The sequence below is a fragment of the Mirounga leonina genome, unplaced genomic scaffold, assembly GCF_011800145.1.
Source record: "Mirounga leonina isolate KUSES-001 unplaced genomic scaffold, KU_Mleo_1.0 Mir_101664, whole genome shotgun sequence".
Classification (NCBI taxonomy): domain Eukaryota; kingdom Metazoa; phylum Chordata; class Mammalia; order Carnivora; family Phocidae; genus Mirounga; species Mirounga leonina.
In genome coordinates, this window is record NW_023270175.1 from 15,512,381 (window position 1) to 15,532,242 (window position 19,862).

General features: G+C 38.0%; 1 protein-coding gene across 1 annotated transcript in view; it reads right to left on the bottom strand.

Moving 5' to 3' along the window:
• The window catches only part of TENM1 (teneurin transmembrane protein 1), a 785,358-nt gene that overhangs the window by 545,406 nt on the left and 220,090 nt on the right, over nucleotides 1-19,862 (bottom strand). Inside the window, exon 3 of the mRNA XM_035008354.1 lies at nucleotides 7,450-7,730. Within this exon, the coding sequence (XP_034864245.1) occupies nucleotides 7,450-7,666 (217 nt within the window). The 5' untranslated portion in view covers nucleotides 7,667-7,730. The remainder of the gene's footprint in view (nucleotides 1-7,449; nucleotides 7,731-19,862) is intronic.

Consider the following 19,862-nt stretch of genomic DNA (forward strand, 5'->3'; position numbering starts at 1 on the left):
CTGGAACCATCTACTTATAGATGACTCCAAACACACACCACACACACCACACCGCCCCCCCTACACACACACATACACACTGACATCATTTCCTTGAACTTGAGATCTGAATTTTGAGCTATCTGTGTGTGTTAGTTATGGCAGTGGGCTCTAATGTCAGACCGTCCGGGTTCCAATCCCATTCCTATTACTTACTACCTCTGTAATATTAGGCAAGTTACTTAGCATCTCTGTGCCTCGCTTTACTCATCTGCAAACAGGGATAATAATGATTCCAACCTCATAGCATCATTAAACGACTGAATAGCATAATCCATCTAAAGTGCCTTATTCGGTGCCTGGTGCTTAATAAACGTTAGATTTTTCTCTTATAACCATTGTTATCATCTCCAAGCCGAGGACATGGTTCTAGCTTCTAGACTCCCATGGTACTTCACATATATCACTATTGTAACACCAGTCACCTTGCATCACTGTTGCTGGTTTATATTTGCTTTCCCACCATACTCTGAACTCTTCGAAATGGTTTCTTATTCATCTATTAATCTTGAGAGTTTAACACAAAACTTGGCACAGCCAAGCAGAGCACTGATAAGGAGTGGTTTCATCTTAATGTTTCATCTCAAGGAGGTTCATCTCAATTACAGTTGACAACTGATTGACAATGCTTGCATGGAATGCTGTGTTGACGGGAATGTGAGGTTGTCGCTGGGCTCAACAAGAAAGAACACCATGATTTGATCAGGGCCGTGTGCCAGGGGGCAGGTTAGAGGGAGCAGTGGTGCAAATGCCATGGACATTCCATCACACATTTAGATACTGTGTAAGTAAATGTTTATCGAATAGGTTTTTATGACCAAATGATACTAAAAGACATGAACCAACTGGAGTTACTGCTAAATAACTTAGTTTTCTCTCAGAGTCTAGGTTCTTTCTGGGCAGTCGTAGATTTTTATGCTGGAAACTTGTGACAACTAGAGGTACAACATGCTCACAGCACTAAATTCATTACAGATGATCAAATGCTGGTAAAATTTTCATTTTATAGGCTTGCCACCTTCTATTATACCTGCCATCTGTGATGTTTACCATGTAAATACAGATCCTGAGATTAAAAGTTCTTTTAAGATTTTCATAGGAACTGTTGCCGAAAATTTTTAGATGTTAAGCAAATAATAGTTTATACTACTGTTAAGTGCTTGAAATAAGAATCGAGAAATGTGCTTCTCAAATTTGGGCTTCTATCTGCTCCTTGAACCCCCAAGTGGCAGTGGTGTTTAAACAGCTTCTGTGGAATGAAGTGGCAATATTAGCCTAGGGCAAGGAGGGGGGAAATAATAACTTGTGTCCATTTACTTCAAGATGAACTTCATCCATCTACCAAAGTACCTGAAACGTAGTTGACACTAAATGAAAGCTTGATGAGTAAATGAAAATGGATAGATGGACAGATGGATGCATGGATGCATGGATGACGAGGTTTGTTTCCATGTAATCTTGGTAAATACAAATCGGCAGTTCTAAATTTTTTCCACCAGATGGCGATAATGTGAGATTTAAGCTTAGGTTGTAAGACCGAGGAAAACAACCAACCAAACAAAAACCACATTAGGAGAAAGAGAAGCCACAAAAGAGCAGGTCAAGAATGCAGAGAGAAAATGTTTGTGTCGGCTGTAGTATCTCAGGAGTCTGTGATCTTGTGGGATTTGTAACAGGTCCTCCCCGTACCTCCTTTTCTGCATGGGTGACTTCACATTCATAATTACTGATCGGTAAAATGGCTACATTCAAAACTAATCTTTTCTATTATAAAAATTATAGGGTACTTCTCATAACTAAAATTATTATCTTTGGTTCATACATTCATATATTTATATTTTCATTTGTCTTATGCTAATTTTTTTAGTTGATTGATGCCTCCCTTAGAAGTGAGGCTACTTGGGGTAAACTGCTAGCGTCTGTGCCTCCAGGAGATCTACCCCTGCTATCAGACCTGCCAAAAATCATCTGAAATAAGTTTGCCTGGGCTCATCTATCCCGTTAGTAAAGAACTGTGAATAATATTAGATTAGTGTCCATCCCTTAATTCGAAAGCTTTTCGAAGATAAGAAAATCAGTTTTAGAATCCAACACTGTGTGTACCTGGGTGATTGGGTGCTGCTTTCTTGGCAAATAAAAATAAGAATTTAAAGATATTTTCAGATGGGATCAAGTATTTCCTCTTATTACTATTTCCCCAAAGCAAGCCCTGAATTGGATGGCATAATAGCTTCCCTAAAAAGTGAAACAAACAAACAAACAGACTCAGGAATATTTCATTATAAATTAGATAGCACATCATCTGCCCTTTTCTAAAGATCATCAGAATGAAAAGCTTGTTAAACCTCTTTGTAAACCCTTGGTGACTGAAACAAAAAGAGGCTGGCAAGGTTGTCAGGGAAGGAAATGAAGGGAAATTAACATTTATTGAGTTCCTAAACATTTTCACATGTATGATCACAATTGATACTTATCATAACCTCATGAGGTAAGTATGGGAGTAGTGTAGTGTAGTGACTGATGGGAACTTTAGAGCCAAGGACTTGATTTCCAGTCCAACTCTTACCAGTTTTAGCTGCAGAAACCTACCAGTTATTTCTCGCCAAGCCTCAGTTACCTTATCTGTAAACTGGAAATAATATGTCATGCCTCATAAGGTGTTTGAGAAGCAAATGTAGAGAGCACCTAGCAGAGTCCCAAAATAGAGTAGGTACTCATCAAGATTTATTTTTATTATTACTTTTATTTTTATCATTGTGATTATGGTGTTGTTGGTGATGATGAAGTCAATTCTGCAGATGAAAAACAGGCTCAGAGAGCCGAAGTAACTTGCTTAAGGCGGCACGGCTAGTAAGCCTGAAAGGCATCTAGCAGAGTGTCTGCCACCATGGCAGGTGCCCGATTATATTTGCTTTCTTCTTTCCTGACTTAAAACTCAATGATTTTCTGAGAATTTTATTCTTTAAAAATAATGAGTCAGGCTCAACTCTAGCTAGGTTAATGCAAAGTACTACCACTCATATAAATATGTGAAAATTATTAATATTTTCTTTTGCTCATAGGTAGTAATACATGGAATAAAACAACAAAGTAGATGCCAGACCTCACCAAAAAAGATGATAATTAGGTCCACGGTTTTACCTAATGAGGGATAATTCATTTCTCCCCCAAAGAGGTACTTACTTTCCCTCCTAGATGTCATTAAGATCAGCGAGTCAGTGACCGATAAGATCCCAAGTTTCTGGACTTTCACCTCCTGGATTTTCATACTTGAGTATATATAAGTCAGTGCACCAAAGGATAGTGCTAGCTAAAAATTTAAATAGTTTGAAAATGTATTTATGTAAGTTCACAGATGATAGATTCAGGTTTTTGTCCTTGGCCTTTTTCTAGTCTCACTCTACACATTCTCCCTGGGTAATATCATCCATCCCCAGGCGTCACTGTAAGATACTGATGAACTCAAATCTACTTATATCAATAGTCCAGATCGTTCCTGAACTCTAGACATGCATTTCCAAGTGCCTGATAGGAAAATTCACCTGGATGTCACCCAAGTGTCTTAACACGTAACATGTCCAGAAAGAAATTCATTCTCTTCCCTTCCAAACCCACCCTTCTTCCTATTTTCCTTCTCTTGGTAAATGGAGCATCATCCTCCCAGTGTCCCAAACTTGAAATTGAGGCATCCTTGACTCTGTTATCTCTTTCAACCTCAACAACTAATCAATTACCAACTCCTATCAATTCCTCCACACTGATATCTCTGTACTATGTCTCTTTACCTCTTCTGATACAGCCAGAGTTTATACCGTCATTGCCATTCTTAGCCTGGCCTAGTTCAGTAGCTTCCTAGATTGTCTCCCTGCATCCAATTTTTCCCACCTGCAATCAATCTGTTATACTGCTGCTTGTATATCTACAATGTTCTTCTACACTTTTCATCCTAAAAATCTTATTCAACATGAAATTCTCCATTACTTAAAAGCTGTGGTTTTTAATGCATAAAGGAAAAAAAGAACTCCTAAATTGGTCATGCAATACTTTTTGTGATCCAGCTCCAATGTACCTTACTCTTAGCCATACTGAAATTTTCACCATCCCAGGCCTTTTCACAGCTCTATGCTTTTCCGCCTGCTAATCTACCCTCTTGGAATGTCTTTTCCAAGTAAGATCATATTCAAATTTTAAGACCTAGATCAAATATTACCTTTTTATGGACCCCAATTCCCTGTGTATTTCCATATTCCCTTTATTTATCTATAAAAGTACTTACTACGTTCAATTGCAATGATTTGCTTGATATCTATTTTCTCCACCACGTTATGAATCTCCTACAAGCAGAAACTATTGGAGTCATCTCCATCCCTAGCACTGACTCAGGGCTTGACACATCGTGAGTGCAAAGTAAAAGCTTATTGAGTACTAATAGGTCATTGAAAAAAAGTTAGGATGGCATCATAGAAGACAAACTTCCATCTTCTCAAAATTCATTTTGATCACAATGCAGAAACGAAATATGAGGCTGGCTACGCTCTTTACACTGACTCAGTACAAAATTGCTTATATTTTTAGAACAAACTATCACTAGAAGTGCATTCTTTTTTTTTTTTTTTAAGATTTTATTTATCCATTTGACAGAGAAAGAGACAGCGAGAGAGGGAACACAAGCAGGGGGAGTGGGAGAGGGAGAAGCAGGCTTCCCGCCAAGCAGGGAGCCCGATGCGGGGCTCGATCCCAGGAGCCTGGGATCATGACCTGAGCTGAAGGCAGACGCTTAACAACTGAGCCACCCAGGTGCACCAGAAGTGCATTCTTATTTAAACTCACAACATATGAGGTCAAGCACTCTACACTTCATTCCCATAACCCACAACTCACAATTGTAAGTTCATATTCTGTAAAGAAAACTTATAGAAAAATATTCTAATGGGAACTACACATTTCTCAAAGCATAAAAGAGCCAAAAATAGTTAGACGAATAAAATTATCTTATAACAAATACAGTCATTAGCAGAACAAATAGGAAAGATTAAAATGAATTACTTGAAAACACAGATACAAAACTTTTACCAATTATGATAAGAGGTAAAAAATGTGTAATATAGTTAATATCATAAACATTTAAGGTATATTTAAATGTTAGTATGAATATATAAAATCTTTGGCTCAATTTAAAATTTCTCTAATGTAAGATACTAATACTAATTAGGATACAGTAGTTTTCATTTATAATAACTGCATTTTACATGGTCCGGGGCAATACCTGAGAATTTGCACTTCTAACAAGTTCATGGGTGATGCTGTTGCTGCTGGTCTAGGCCTCACACTTTGGCAACCACTGATCTAGATAATCAAATGATTTTTTTTTCATCTCAGCATGGACTTACTCTTAAAAAAAAAAAAGTAACCTGTGCCAATGTCAGTATTTCAAAAGCAGTTTTCAATGCATGATAGGTACTTATGTTTTGCTTGACAGCAACTTATTTCTTAAATTAAAAATTATAGAGCACAGATTATATGCAAAGTATTATAGAAAAATAGAGATCAGTAAATAAATCATGATCCCCATCTTCACTGAGTGTACAATCTAGAAAAGTATATACCAAAATAATAAAAATCAGAAATGGGTACAAAGGGGCTGACAGTACAACAAAGGCTCTGTGGCAAAGATGCTGGGAGACCAGGCCTTGGAGACGCTTAAATATGGTGAAACGGAGATGGAGGAGAAGGGCATTCCAACAGAAAGGGGGCAGCATGGCTGAAGGACTGAAGGAATGAGGTGAGGTCCAAGGAGATCAGTTAGGAAGCAAAAACAGTTGAGGTAAAAGAAAATGAGAGCAGTGATAATGCTAATGGAAAGAAGATGGATTTGAGACAAGTAGAAGTTAAATCTGCTGGAAGGAGCAACTAATTAGGTACGGAAAGTGTACGTGGAGGGCTGGGGAGAACGGGAGCTTCATGAACAGATCTTGTGATGGAAAGAAAAGGAGTGCAATTAGAGATGTTAAGATGATTGCTGCCATTTTAGATCTATCGATTTAGAGCGCTGCCATTTTAGATCTATCGATTTAGAGCTGCCAGTGGAGATATCCATTCCTTCGAAATGTCTAGCAGGTAACTGAAAATGTAGGGCTAGATTTGGGAAAAATAATGGAGCTGAAGATAAATATTTGGAAGTCACCCAACTAGAAGTGATCTTTGAGGCTCTCTGAGTAAAAGTGATTTCAAAGGGATGGAGCAGGGGCGCCTGGGTGGCTCAGTCAGTTAAGCGCCTGCCTTTGGCTCAGGTCATGATCCCGGGGTCCTGGGATGGAGCCCCATGTGGGGTTCCCTGCTCAGCGGGGAGCCTGCTTCTCCCTCTCTCTCTGCTGCTTCCTCTGCTTGTGACCTCTCCCTTAAATAAATAAATAAATAAATAAATAAATAAATAAATAAATAAATAAAATCTTTTAAAAAAAGGGTGGAGTAGTGGTCCTCAAACTTGAGTTGCCATCAGAATCCCCTGGAGGGCTTGTTAAACCACAGATTGCTGGGTTCCTCCTCAGGGTTTCTGATTCAATAGGTCTGGGGTGAAGCCTGAGAATCTGTATCACTAGCAAGTCCTATGGGTGATGCTGCTTTTGCTTCTTCAGGGCCCCTAAGTTTAGAACCACTGATCTAGATCATCAAATCATATTTTTTTTTCATTTCAGCATTGATGTACTCTTTAAAAGAATATATTAACCTGTACTAGTCAGTATCTTCTCTTCTGTGTAGTTGAGTATCTACCACTGCTTAACTATCAATCGAAAAGAATAAGGCAATTGTATTCCTATCTACCTGTTTTCTATGTATTAAACACTGTCTTTCAATCCATAATTGAGAAACCAAGGCTGTCCAAAGGATCTGCTCTACCTTACAGCCATGGTAGGAAGGGTTCCAACGAATTCTTATTTTCCCTCAGGACTGCGTTGCACGAAGTGTCCACATTCTGATGACAGACTTTCCAGACCTTGTTTGGTGGTCTCCACTAACCTTTCTAAAGCTCTTTTAGAAGCCAAATATTTATTTGAGAAATTCATCCCACATAGGCAATGGCTTGAAAAAGCACTTAGCTGTTTACTTTTCATCTTACTATAAATTATTTATCCTTCAGTCTGTAAATGGCTATTTGTAGGATTAGACAAATTTTCAATGCTCTGATAAGAGGATTGTTGCATCTAAATTCATGCATAATCCGTAAAAAGCACATGTAACCTACAACCTCAGCTGGATTGGCATATGAACAGATTCACTAAGCATATATAAGCAGTGCACATTATTAACCAGTTAACATCAGCAAATTTGTTTTTGAAACCTAAGTTTTACATACACAAGCATTCTCTACTGAGAAATAATATTAGATTTAAAAATCCAGTAAAAACACACCTTGAGTAGATTTCTCCACTTCTTTCCTCTTCCTGCTCTGGCTATTGTAATTCATCCTCAGCTCTTGGTTGTACTCATGCAGAGTTTCTCTGGAGTTGTACGACTGTCTTGGTTTTTGTCCATCTTCACTTTCATCAGAAGAACTCGTATAAGCTAGATCCATTTCATGCTTGACTTTTGAGAGAGGCTGGTAGGGTTTGCAGTCCGTTTGCTCCATGTCTGATTAAGCAAGCTCAATTTCATGAAACAAAGGAAGAGGAACTCCTTTAATGTAAGCACTCCTGGAAGAGAGGGAAAAACACAGCCTTCTTAGATTTGTCCTTTTGAGAGGAAATGCATCTGGCAGATTCACAATTGGTTCTGATAATACTATCAAAGGAGTGAAGCAAAAGACAAACTAGATGACATGAAGCTAGCCTGAGGCAATAATAACACTCTGTGTTATATGCACACATTGGCAAGCATTTAGGATTAAACTGGAGGTTGCAGCATCAGAAAAATACTCGAGGTAGAAGAGAGACAGCCTTCAAAAATATTTGTATTGGAATGCAAATAAAGGACAACGTTTTCTAAGGTGTGTGTGTGTTCTTAATGATAATGTCAGTGGTTAGGTTAAAAAACATTCTAAGATTTGAAAGTGGCCAGGAGTACAAATGCTAACCTAGCACATCCCACATTTGAAATGAAAACTGGTAAGAGAACTACATTTAGCAAAAACAGAGTCTTGCCTCTGGTTTAATACTGCATTTAAGAAAGGGGTTTTGAAAGAGAGAAGAATTCTGAGTGAGGGAGGCTCATGAAATAAAGTGTCCTTGAGGGGGACTGAGCTCTTTGTGTCCATATTGTGGCTTTTGAGCCTTGGGCTTGCAGAGAATTTTTAATGAGTTAGGTGGCGGTAAATTTTTGTTCTTCATAGTTCCGAGAGGATGTAAACAACACTTCTGGTGAGTATACTGGTACAGGAACAGCAGGATCTAAATTGGGTTTAGAAATAGAAATTTTAAAACTTCATGATAAATCACTGAAAGAACCCCGCTTTCCCCCACAGAATGCTGAGCTTGAAGTCACTAAGGCTCTTAGGACAGGGAGAGGCATTATCTGCCTTACCACAGACATGTTTGAGAACATCAAATGCTATTTGAGATGTCCAAGTCCTCCGAAAAGCTTAAAGCCCTGTAAAAATGTACTTATTTTCATTCCTTACATTATTTTGTCATTATTTGCATCAAATGCTGCAACTTGCAACTTGGTCCTTTTTTGTGCAATGTTAAAAAACCTAGTTCAAACCTAAATAACTTTATGATTTTATTTTGCAGTGAAATGGACTCCTTTATTTTTCTTAAGCTCTTGGCCACAGGTATTTTCAAAGAAATCTACAGACATCTGGATAGTGGTTCCTAAATCATGTGCATAATCTCACTTTTTGGAATTCCTATTGTATGAATAGCAAACACACAGAATACAGAAATCACTCAATAAAGCTTATGTATTGACTGATAGGCATTCAATGGTACCTAATCCTTTGTAGTAGGAACAGTTTCATGAATCGAATTGTTACTTCCCTAACTGAATGTTAAAGTCCTTGAAGGCAGAATCTGAGTCTTATGCTTCTTTACAGCCCCCATACCACTTAGCACTACTCTAGGCACACACACAAACCTACAAATTCCATAAATAAATGGTCTACAGAAACAGCAGTTTGGTATGACTTAATACAAGAGATGAGCATAGTTGGAGAGAAAGCAAATCGAATATTCTAAGTGAACATACACTGATGATTTGGCAACAATCTAACCTCATGCCATCTCATGAGACATGCTGTCTATACACTCCCCAATTTATAGCTCCAACATAATCTCTCCCCTGAGCCACAGACGTGAATATCCCGCCACCCACTCAATATCTCTACCTGGCTTCTCAAACTTACTATGTTCAAAACCAATGTCCCGATTCCCATGGCTTCCCAGACCTGCTCCTCTCACGGTCTTCCCCATCTTTGTAAGTGGCAGCTCCATTCTTCCATTTGCTCAGGCCACACACATCGATTCCTGTCTTTCACATGTAATCCATCAGTAAATTCTGTTGGTGCTACCTTTGAAATATATCCAGAATCCGATGACAGCTCTCCACTTCCGCACTCCCACCTCACTGGTTCAAGCCATCATCCCCCACCTGGATTATTGCAACAGCCTAACTGATGCGCTGCTTCCACCACTGCTCTCGTTATAGCACATTTCCCACACTACAGCCAGAATGAAGCTTTTAAAATCGAAGTCATGTCATGTCTCTCTTTTGCTCTGAAGCAGCAATGGTGTCTCATTTCCTTCAAAATAAAAGCCAAAATCCATACAATGACCAACAAGGTCCCTATATAAGGTTCACCTGTCTCTCTACCTTAACCTCTCTAATCTCATCCCCCCCATATTTCCACCTATCTCATGCACTTTAGGTGCACCAACCTTCTCTCAGTTTCTGAAAATCAGGCATGTTTCCACCTCAGGGCCTTTGCAATGTCCTGTTGTAAACCACCAAAAAAAGGTCACTTCTCATCCTCCTTCCTGTCTTTCATTGCACTTATCACCAAATGACATACTATATATTTTGCTTATATGTTTATTGTCTGTCATCTGTCTCTCCCCACAAAAATGTAAGCTCCTTGAAGTGTTTTTATCTTTTCTATTCATTGTTATGTCCCCCAAACAAGCACAATGTCTGGCATGTAGTAGACTCTTGATCAACACTTGCTGAATGAACTGAATACACTGTTGCCCAGCTTTCACAAGAGGGCCTAGAGAGAATGTGGAAATGAATAGGTCATTGTCTCCACCCCCAAGGAATTCACAGTCCAATGCTAGTGATAAACAACTCTACTACCAAGCAGAATGAAAGGACACATAAAGAAAGACAAAGCAATATGAGGATACTGGAAAAGACTGTACTTGATTCAGCTTGTTTGTTCATCACCAATGCCATCACCACAACCAGTGAAATTCTACTGAGCATCTATGTGATAAGGCCAATTTTAATCTCTTTCTCCTTAGCTTCCCATAGCATGTGCTTCATAAGGTGGACAGCTGGCTGGATTTTAGACCCCGACTTTGCTACAAATAGTGCAAAGTGAGAAACGTATCAATAGCAAACTTCCAGAAATGTATCTTTGCCCCAGAGAACTGGACTTCCACCAAGAAAAGGAGGCATCAATACAATTAATCTAGTTTCATTTCAGCCAACACATACAGTTTTTTGTTCATTAAAGAATGAAAGTTTACCAAGTAGGGGTAGAGAGCTATTTTCCACATAAGAACACTGATGATGCAAAAGTATCAATCAAGAGGGGTGCCTGGGTGGCTCAGTCATCAAGCGTCTGCCTTCAGCTCAGGTCATGATCTCAGAGTCCTGGGATCGAGTGAGCCCGCCCTGTATCAGGCTCCCTGCTCAGGGTGAAGCTTGCTTCTCCCTCTCACACTCCCCCTGCTTGTGTTCCCTCTCTGTCAAATAAATAAATAAAATCTTTAAAAACCCCCCAAAAATATCAATCAAGGACCTTATAATTAAAAATAATTTAATAAATTAAAAATTTAATAAAATGCTTTCTGTTACAATATAGACATATATATTTTTTATTTTCTCTCCCATCTCTTACTTGCTCTTTCAGTCAAGTTTGGTTCAGTCTGATTGGGATTAACATAGCAGAGGTATGGTCAAAATAGCATTCCTTCTTAAGTCTCAATTGGTTATGAATTTACACTTATCTTAACACCATTCAAACCTAACAAGTTAAATTTAAAAATGAAAAACATCTCACTTCTAATGCCTAATGTTGTGTTCTGGCAACTATGATTTATGATGTTAAAATCACCCTTATTTTTATGTATGAAAATGCAGACATTCTCTTTCCCCTCAGTATGTTTATTTGCAACATGAAAACTCCTGGAGGAGAGGGGGACGGAAGGGAGAGAGAGAGAGGGAGAGGAATATTCCTATAGCATTTTGAACCATTCTTGAAGTTCTAATCATAGCTATTCACAGCTATGAATCAGCTACTAATGTCACATCTATTCAAGGTTATTGAGGGTTCTTGGAAGCAATCTTCCTTTAAACCACAAATTGTTATAAACCAAGAGAAAATAATCCTTCCCTGCTCCCTGACCCTCAACCACAACTTCCTGTCTTAATGTTTGTGTCAGTGGACGCAGATAGCAGAAGACACATTCCAGCTCTCTTTAGGCACATGATATGGAGACGCACAGCTCTGTGCCTAGAGCTAGGAAACTGTGATATTTACCAAAGTCCTGTGAAGCAGAGCTTGGCTTCACTCACAAATGGTTCACTTTTTGGAAATAAAAAAAATAGGACAACATTAAGAGAACGACTAATACTTTAAGCCTCACAAAGTTTGAAAGCACAATAATTCTGAGAAGATGCTGTTCTAAATACTCTAAGGTTAAGGACAGGCTCATATTTGCTTTATTGACTTATTCATTCAGTGCCCATCATGGCATCCTGGAGGTCCACTGGTAAGCAAATATTATTTAGACATGACGATCACACTGTCGACTCATAGAAAAACCAAATGTACACATAACGCTATTCACAGCAAAGCAGTTTTTCTTATTTCTCTATTATTTTGATAATGATAAACTTTACAAAAAGGAACTATGTGGGTAAAATACATGCTGCTATTATGAAACCATGAAAATCAAAGTCAATTATTTCTCTACTGCAGAACATACATTCAGATAGGTCACACAGTATAACTTCAAATGTCACTACCTGTGGTTTACCTTTGTGTTTTCCACTTGCTACTTGCTACTAAGATAAACTCCAAGGTGACTTTGGAAAAGACCCAGGGAGGCATATGTTTATTTCTTTAGTAACCATAAGGCTATGAAGAGACAACTTGGTATGTGAAAATCATTGGCCTTGGAATGGCAGAATCAGCAACTTAACAACAGTAGCTGCTAACTCAGGTGGCGGGTCAGCCCACCGGGCACTGTTCTAAGTGCTTTTCACACATTAACTCCTTTAATTCTCATTGTGTCTGATGAAGTAGGTACATTTTATAGATAAAGAAAATCAAGGAACAGAGCAGTTAAGTGACTAGACCAAGGTCACATAACTAGTAAATTGTAGAACCGAGATTTCAATTCATACAACCTGCTCCAAAGGCCACACTCTTAATCCCTACTCCACGTTGTCATTCAGAAGATACTTGGCATGGTGGCCTACGGTATATCACCTCCTCTCTCTTAGGGCCTCTAGTTTTTCTAAATGTAACAAGGAGATCAGATTATTTCAAAGAGCTCTTCTAGCTCTAAAATCCCATGATTGTATATGAAATTGAAGGGAAGCTTAGATTGATCGATCAAAAAATTGGTGGGTTTATGCTAAGTGAAATCAGTCAGTCAGAGAAAGACCAAGTCCATTTTATTTCACTCCTATGTAGAATTTAAGAAACAAAACAAATGAGCAAAGGAAGAAAGAGATAAACCAGTAAAACAAATTCTCTTTTTTTAAGATTTTATTTATTTGAGAGAGAGAGAAAGCAGGGGAGGAGCAGAGGGAGAGGGAACGAAGCTCAAGCAGACTCTGCTGAGCACAGAGCCCAACTCGGCGCTCAATCCCACAACTCTGAGACCATGACCTGAGCTGAAGGCAGACGCTTAACTGACTGAGCCACCCAGGCGCCCCAAGAAACAGATTCTTAAATATAGAGAACAAACTGATGGTGACCAGAGGAGTGCGGGTGGGGAGATGGGAGAAATAGGGGACCCATTAAGGAGTGCATTTGTTGTCATGAGCACTGGGTGATGTATGGAGTTGTTGAATCGCTATATTTGTACACCCAAAACTAATATTATACTCTATGCTAACTAACTGGAATTTAAATAAAGTTTTTAAAAAAACTAGAAAAAATGGTGGGTTTATTCCAAGCCAAGTCTACATTATTTACCAGTCCCTCTCCCCTCCTCTCTCTTCTGTTCCTTTTCTCTCCCTCTTCCCAACCCTTCACACACATTCCAATCTATTATAGGGTAGTTTAACTAAAATATTACTTTTGAATCCATTGATCTGTGTATATGCACTGGGGATAACTTCCCTTCCTGTCCCTCTATCCTGTTATTTTCTTCCCATTTATTATTAATCATATATACACCCTCTCAAAATGGAAAACAGGCCTGTCCTACTCATAGCAACTGTTTATGGGTTGCAGCCTTCACCAAAAAGACATACTCTACTCCAGAAAAAAATTAAAGAATACATTGAACATCACTCAAGGAGAACAGGCCTTTTTCAGAACACAGCAGACAGAGGAAGTGAGGCCACCTAGCAACTGAAGAATAGCTAGTAAAGGGGGATATTACTCCTTAGGATTACTGTAATAATTTTTCTTCAATGAGGACCTTTTACATTAATGCAGATTGACTCATTCACAAAACACTAGACTAATAACAGATGCTGGTGAAGATGTGGAGAAAGGGGAGCACACGCATTGTTGAGGAGAATGTAAATTGGTACAGCCACTATGGAAAACAGCATGGAGGTTCCTCAAAAAAACTAACAACAGAAATACAGTATGATCCAGTAATCATGCTTCTGGGTATTTACCCAAAGAAAACAAAAACACTAATTCAAAAAGATATAGGCTCCTCTGTTTATTGCAGCATTATCTACAATAGCCAAGACATGGAAGCAAGCGTGAGTGCGTGCACACACACACTCTCTCTTTCTCTCTCTCTCTCTCTCTCGGGGAGGAATATTACTCAGCCATAAAAAGAATAAAATCTTGTTATTCATGACGACATGGATGGAACTAGAGGGTATTATACTAAGTGAAATAAGTCAGACCAAAAAAGACAAATGCCATATGATTTCACTTATATGTGGAATCTAAAAAACAAAACAACAGGCAAAGCAAAACAGAAACAGACTCACAAATACAGAGAACTGGTGGTTGCCAGAAGGAAGGGGAATGGGAAAATAGGTGAAATAGGGGAAGGGGATTAAGAAGTACAAGCTTCCAGTTATAAAATAAATATGTCATGGGGATGTAAAGTACAGCATAAGGGATATAGTCAATAATATTGTAATAACATTGTATGGTGACAGATGGTAACTACACTTAACATGGTAAACACTGCATAATGTATATAAATGTCAAATCACTATATTGTACACCTGAAACTAATATAATATTGTATGTCAATAACACTTCAATTAAATAAAAAGAAAAGACTGAACTTAGGAAGCCCTTAAATGGTACATTGAACTTTTGGCTGATTCTTCTCCCACCTTCCTTTGTTTTTCTTAAGGGAACGCTTGAATAGTGAATTGTTGTGGGGAACAAACAAAGCTGTAAAAGCAAGATAATTGCTTGACTTTTTCCAAAGTTGAGAGAGAAACAGGCCCCATTTATCCTACCAGCTTCTTAGAGTGACTGCTGTCATTCTGGTCCATTTCCTTCCAGTCATAATACACAAATGCATTTTTTCATGTTGCTTCCTTCAGTATAGATATTTTTGCATTTTCCTACAAAATTTCTGTAACCGTCATTTTTTAAAAAAGATTTTATTTATTTGACAGAGAGAGACACAGCGAGACAGGGAACACAAGCAGGGGGAGTGGGAGAGGGAGAAGCAGACTCCCTGCCAAGCAGGGAGCCTGATGCGGGGCTGGATCCCAGGACCCTGGGATCATGACCTGAGCCAAAGGCAGACGCTCAATGACTGAGCCACCCAGGCGCCCATGTAACCGTCATTTTTAACAGCAATGTAAAGTGGATGTACTATAATTTGCTTACCCATTCCCCTATTGTTGGGTGTTTACATTATCTCTCCCCATTTATAAATATTCTAACTGGAGTCATTTGAAGATAACATGTACGTCTTCAATATTTTTTATTATTTCCTTAGGGTAAATTCCAAGAAGTTGAATTAATAAGCCAAAAGTTTTGAACATATTTGTGCCTTTGGGGGATTGTAATGATTTACACTGCCATTAGCAATGTGTGGGAACACTCTCCTCTCATTGTACCCTTGCCAACCTTGAGTATTATTTTTTAATGTCTATTTGAAATAAGTAAATTAAAGGTATCTTCTTTTAGTTTGAATTTCCTGGATTATTAGTGAGGCTGAGTAATTTTTTTGGCATGTGTTTGCTAGGTCTATTTCCTCTCTTATGAACTACTTATGGCTTTTGTGCATTTACCTACTGGGGACCTGAGTGTGGTTTTTTTGTAATTAAACTATATTGGTAGTATATAACAAATAAAATAACCCTTTATCCATAACACTTACTGAAACTATCTTTCATAGTTTGTTGTTTGCCATTTTTGGGGTCCTAAAAATGATGACTGAACTTTATACTAAAAGGAAAACATAATCACTGGCTGGACATAAAGCAGTTGTTTTAGAAAATTATGATAGACTTCGTAAAACCAAGAGTTTTTCTGAAAACAATTTGTTAGTATCTAATTGCTTGGCAGCTGTTTGATTGACTTCATTTAGTTATTCACAAAATAATTGTAGTTTGGCTATATATATTTATATATATAGCTATATATATACAATATATATAAAAAACTCATCTATTTGTATGTGATGAGAGCCCAGATAGGTACATAAAGCCTAAAGCCTAGTTCCATTTTGTTATGGAATTGGCCAGTTATTTTGGTGTCTGTCTCATGGACACAACCATAATATTTTAGTAAATAAAAAGAGAAATAAATCATCATTTTTCAGGAGATAGGCTGAGAATTTTATGTACTGCATATGGGGCTTCTTATCCAGGAAAGGATGACTTTCAAAGTAGACTGCTTTTGTGCTACATACATACCCTATTATATCAAAGAGATAACACTCAAGAGTTGAAATGAAATTCTGTTTACTGCATTGGTTCGCATGTGCTTGTTTAAGCTAACTGTTCTATTAGCATTTTTTAAATCTTACAATGGAAGGCTGAAAGGTCCCTCCTGGAAAAATATTCCTCCAAAACGGATTTGACTCAGTTGTGAAAACAGCTGCAGTGGATGTCCTCACGGTGTGTGGGCAGACTCTTTAGGTCATTTTGAAAGAGAAAAATGGAAACCTCTTAATTCCACAACTAAAGAGTGATGATTAATTAATCTCACATCTCTCTCTGTAGATGCTGTTTTTTTCTGGCTGCTTGTATCTTTATTTTTTCTCATTATTTTTGGACATTTTTATGGACACTGATGCTAGATCACTTGAGACAAGTGGAGAGAGAGAATTATGAATGGAAAAATTGGTGCTGTCACCAGATTCTACAAAGAAACTCCAATCTGGAAAATAGTTTTAAAAGAAAAATCAAAATCCAGAACTCTAGATCAGTCATTTGGGATATTTTCTCTCATTTAGTATTCTCTATTCTGCTTAGGGAATCTGGACTCCATAACTTTCCCATACACCACACACACACAAACACACATGAGTGTGGACAAAGTTCTGGGGGACTGAAACTATACAAATCATGATTTTGAAGATTTTTTGAGTATTTCTTTTTTGTTTTGTTTTGTTTTGGCTTTTGTTTGAGGGAGAAGGGGGAGAAAGGGGGAGGAGGAGAGACTCTTAAGCAGGCTCCACGCCCAGTGCAGAGCCCAACGCGGGCCTCAACCTCACAATCCTTACAGCATAGCCGGAGTCGAAGTCAAGAGTTAGAAGCTTAAAAGACTGAGCCACTCAGGTGCCCATGTTGAGTATTTCAATAAATAAATGGCAACAGCTTAATGCATGCCAAATGAGGGCCCAGAATCTCTAGTTGCTATTTCCAATTGAGGCAGAGATTTTTTTTAATTAATTAATTAATTAATTAATTTCAATTTTTTAACTACTAAGCACACCTCTAAACCCTAGTAATTTGAAAATAATACTACATCTGAATTGCAGTGACATCTACCTCCATCACACCATCTCTTTTGGAACTCCAACAACTTCCTAAAGTAATTTCAAATTATCTTTCTTATAACTTTTCAATATCCTTTGTGGTGGGTTATGTAAATCAGCTAAACACTTAATACGGGAATAATCTTCAAGAAAATTGAAGGTAACTCAATGTATAAAAGCTTTTTTTTTTTACTCTTTGAGGAAGAACAATAGCTGATTTCACCAAGTAAACAATCATACTCATTTCATTTTTCTTACAATGAAATCCATTGGGATTTTGTAAATTTCGTGGTAATTTTAGCATAAACATACTTGTCTAAAATGTAGCATCAAATTTAATATAGTATCTTGAGAAGTAATAGGCTTTAATATGGTATTGAACAACCAGAGATGTCACTCTCCCCCATAGCTTGCAGATAGCAATTAGTAATCACAGCTCTCTATTGCCATCCATATTCTGCAGTTCAGTGAAATTTGTACATTTTCAGTAAATCTCTCAAATTTCACGTTTAACAATTGGAAGCAGAAGCATTTTCACTGCTTACTAACTTGAACCTCATTTTCAATTATGTTAAATATTAGATGGAAGTGGAGCTAGTCAAATTAACGTAACATACTCTACGAAGATATAGACCCTTTAGCGATTTAATTATAGAGGTGGATGCAGGGGTTAATAATGATTGTGGGGGTTTGCACCAAGTATTTTCTCTTCTAGGCAAGTGCTAACTACAATAGTCCCACCTTATCTGCAGGGTATACGTTTCAAGATCCCCAGTGAATGCCTGAAACCAGGGATAGTACCAAACCCTGTATAGACTGTGTTTTTTCTTATACATACATACCTATGATAAAGTTTCATTTAAAGTCTAAATTAGGCACAGTGAGAGACTAACAACAATAACTACTAATAAAGTAGAACAATTATAACAATATATTATAATGAAAGTTAGGGGAATGTGGTCTTTCTCTCTCTCAAAATATCTCATTGTAGTGCACTCACCCTTTTGTAAAGATGTGAGATGATAAAGTGCCTACGTGAGGAGATGAAGTGAAGGGAACGACATAGGCCTTGGGACAGTGTTAGGCTACTACTGACTTTCTGAGATATGTTCAGAAGGAGGACCATCTGCTTCCAAACCTCAGTTCACCTTGGGTAACTGAAACCATAGAAAGTGAAACCGTGGATAAGGGGGGACTATAATGCCAAAGGCAGCAGCCTATATTAGAAGGAGCCCGGAAATGTAGGTTCTACACCCAGCACTATGACAAAGTAGTGTGGCACCATTTTCTTACTATAAAGTGGGAAAATACCTAATATCATTAATCCTATCAATTTCACAAGGCTGTTATGGTAGCCCAGGAAAATAATATGATTGACAGTTTTATTTTTTTTAAAGATTTTATTTATTTATTTATTTGAGAGAGAGAGAGAGCGCGCATGAGATGGGGGAGGGTCAGAGGGAGAAGCAGACTCCCCGCCTAGCAGGGAGCCCGATGTGGGACTCGATCCCGGGACTCCAGGATCATGACCTGAGCCGAAGGCAGTTGCTTAACCAACTGAGCCACCCAGGCGCCCCTGATTGACAGTTTTAAAAAACAAGTACCAGAGGAAAGGCTCTAGTAGAAGTTTAAGTTGTCAGATTGCTTAAATAATAATGCTTATTATTATTATTATCAGAAGTAAAAGGACTAGAAAAAAGATCCAGACACTTTTTAAAGCAATTTATATCCATGATCACTTTTAATCCTCAAAAATTTCATAATGAGATATGGTTTCCTTATTTTGTAGGAAAAAAACAGGCAAAAAAAGGTTAAGTAATTTTGCTCAGATCACACAGCTAGTGGAGATAGATGTCAAATCCAAAAAGTCCAGCTCAAGAATCTATACTCTTAATCTCTTTGTTATATGAGGGTCACAGATTCTAGTCCTTTTACTTAAAAGGTGTCAGTGTGCAACACAATTCCCCTGCCTACCACATTTTGCATTTACCAGACACTCCAGATGAGAGAGCAAGAATTGACTTGGTATTGCTGGGTCATGTATGATCAGTTTGATACAGATCTCTACACCATGCCAGGTCACAGGCAAGAACTTTACTAGACTTTCTCAGCCCCCTTATCAACAAATACTCAGTAAGAACATAGCACGGATTAAACTGTAATTTTAACCTTTGTGATTCCCTCTTTTAAAATCTAAATTTCCATATTCACCTACAGGGAGTAATACAATGTAATTACAAATGGATTGCCACCACAGAGAGTCGGTTTGGCATAATGCACTAGGAAGGGTACTGAACTTGGGAGTCAGGAAGTCTGAGTTTGGGCCCATCTTGTGTCATTGACTGTATGACACTGGATAAATGAGCTAACCTCTTTTCCTTCTGCATAATAAAGGCTAACTGCCCTTCCTTCTTAAGAGTGCTGGCAGATGAGTCCAATAATACGTATGAAAGCACCATGTAAACTGTAAAACAACTTGTATAGTTGTAATTATTAATTACTGACTTTTGC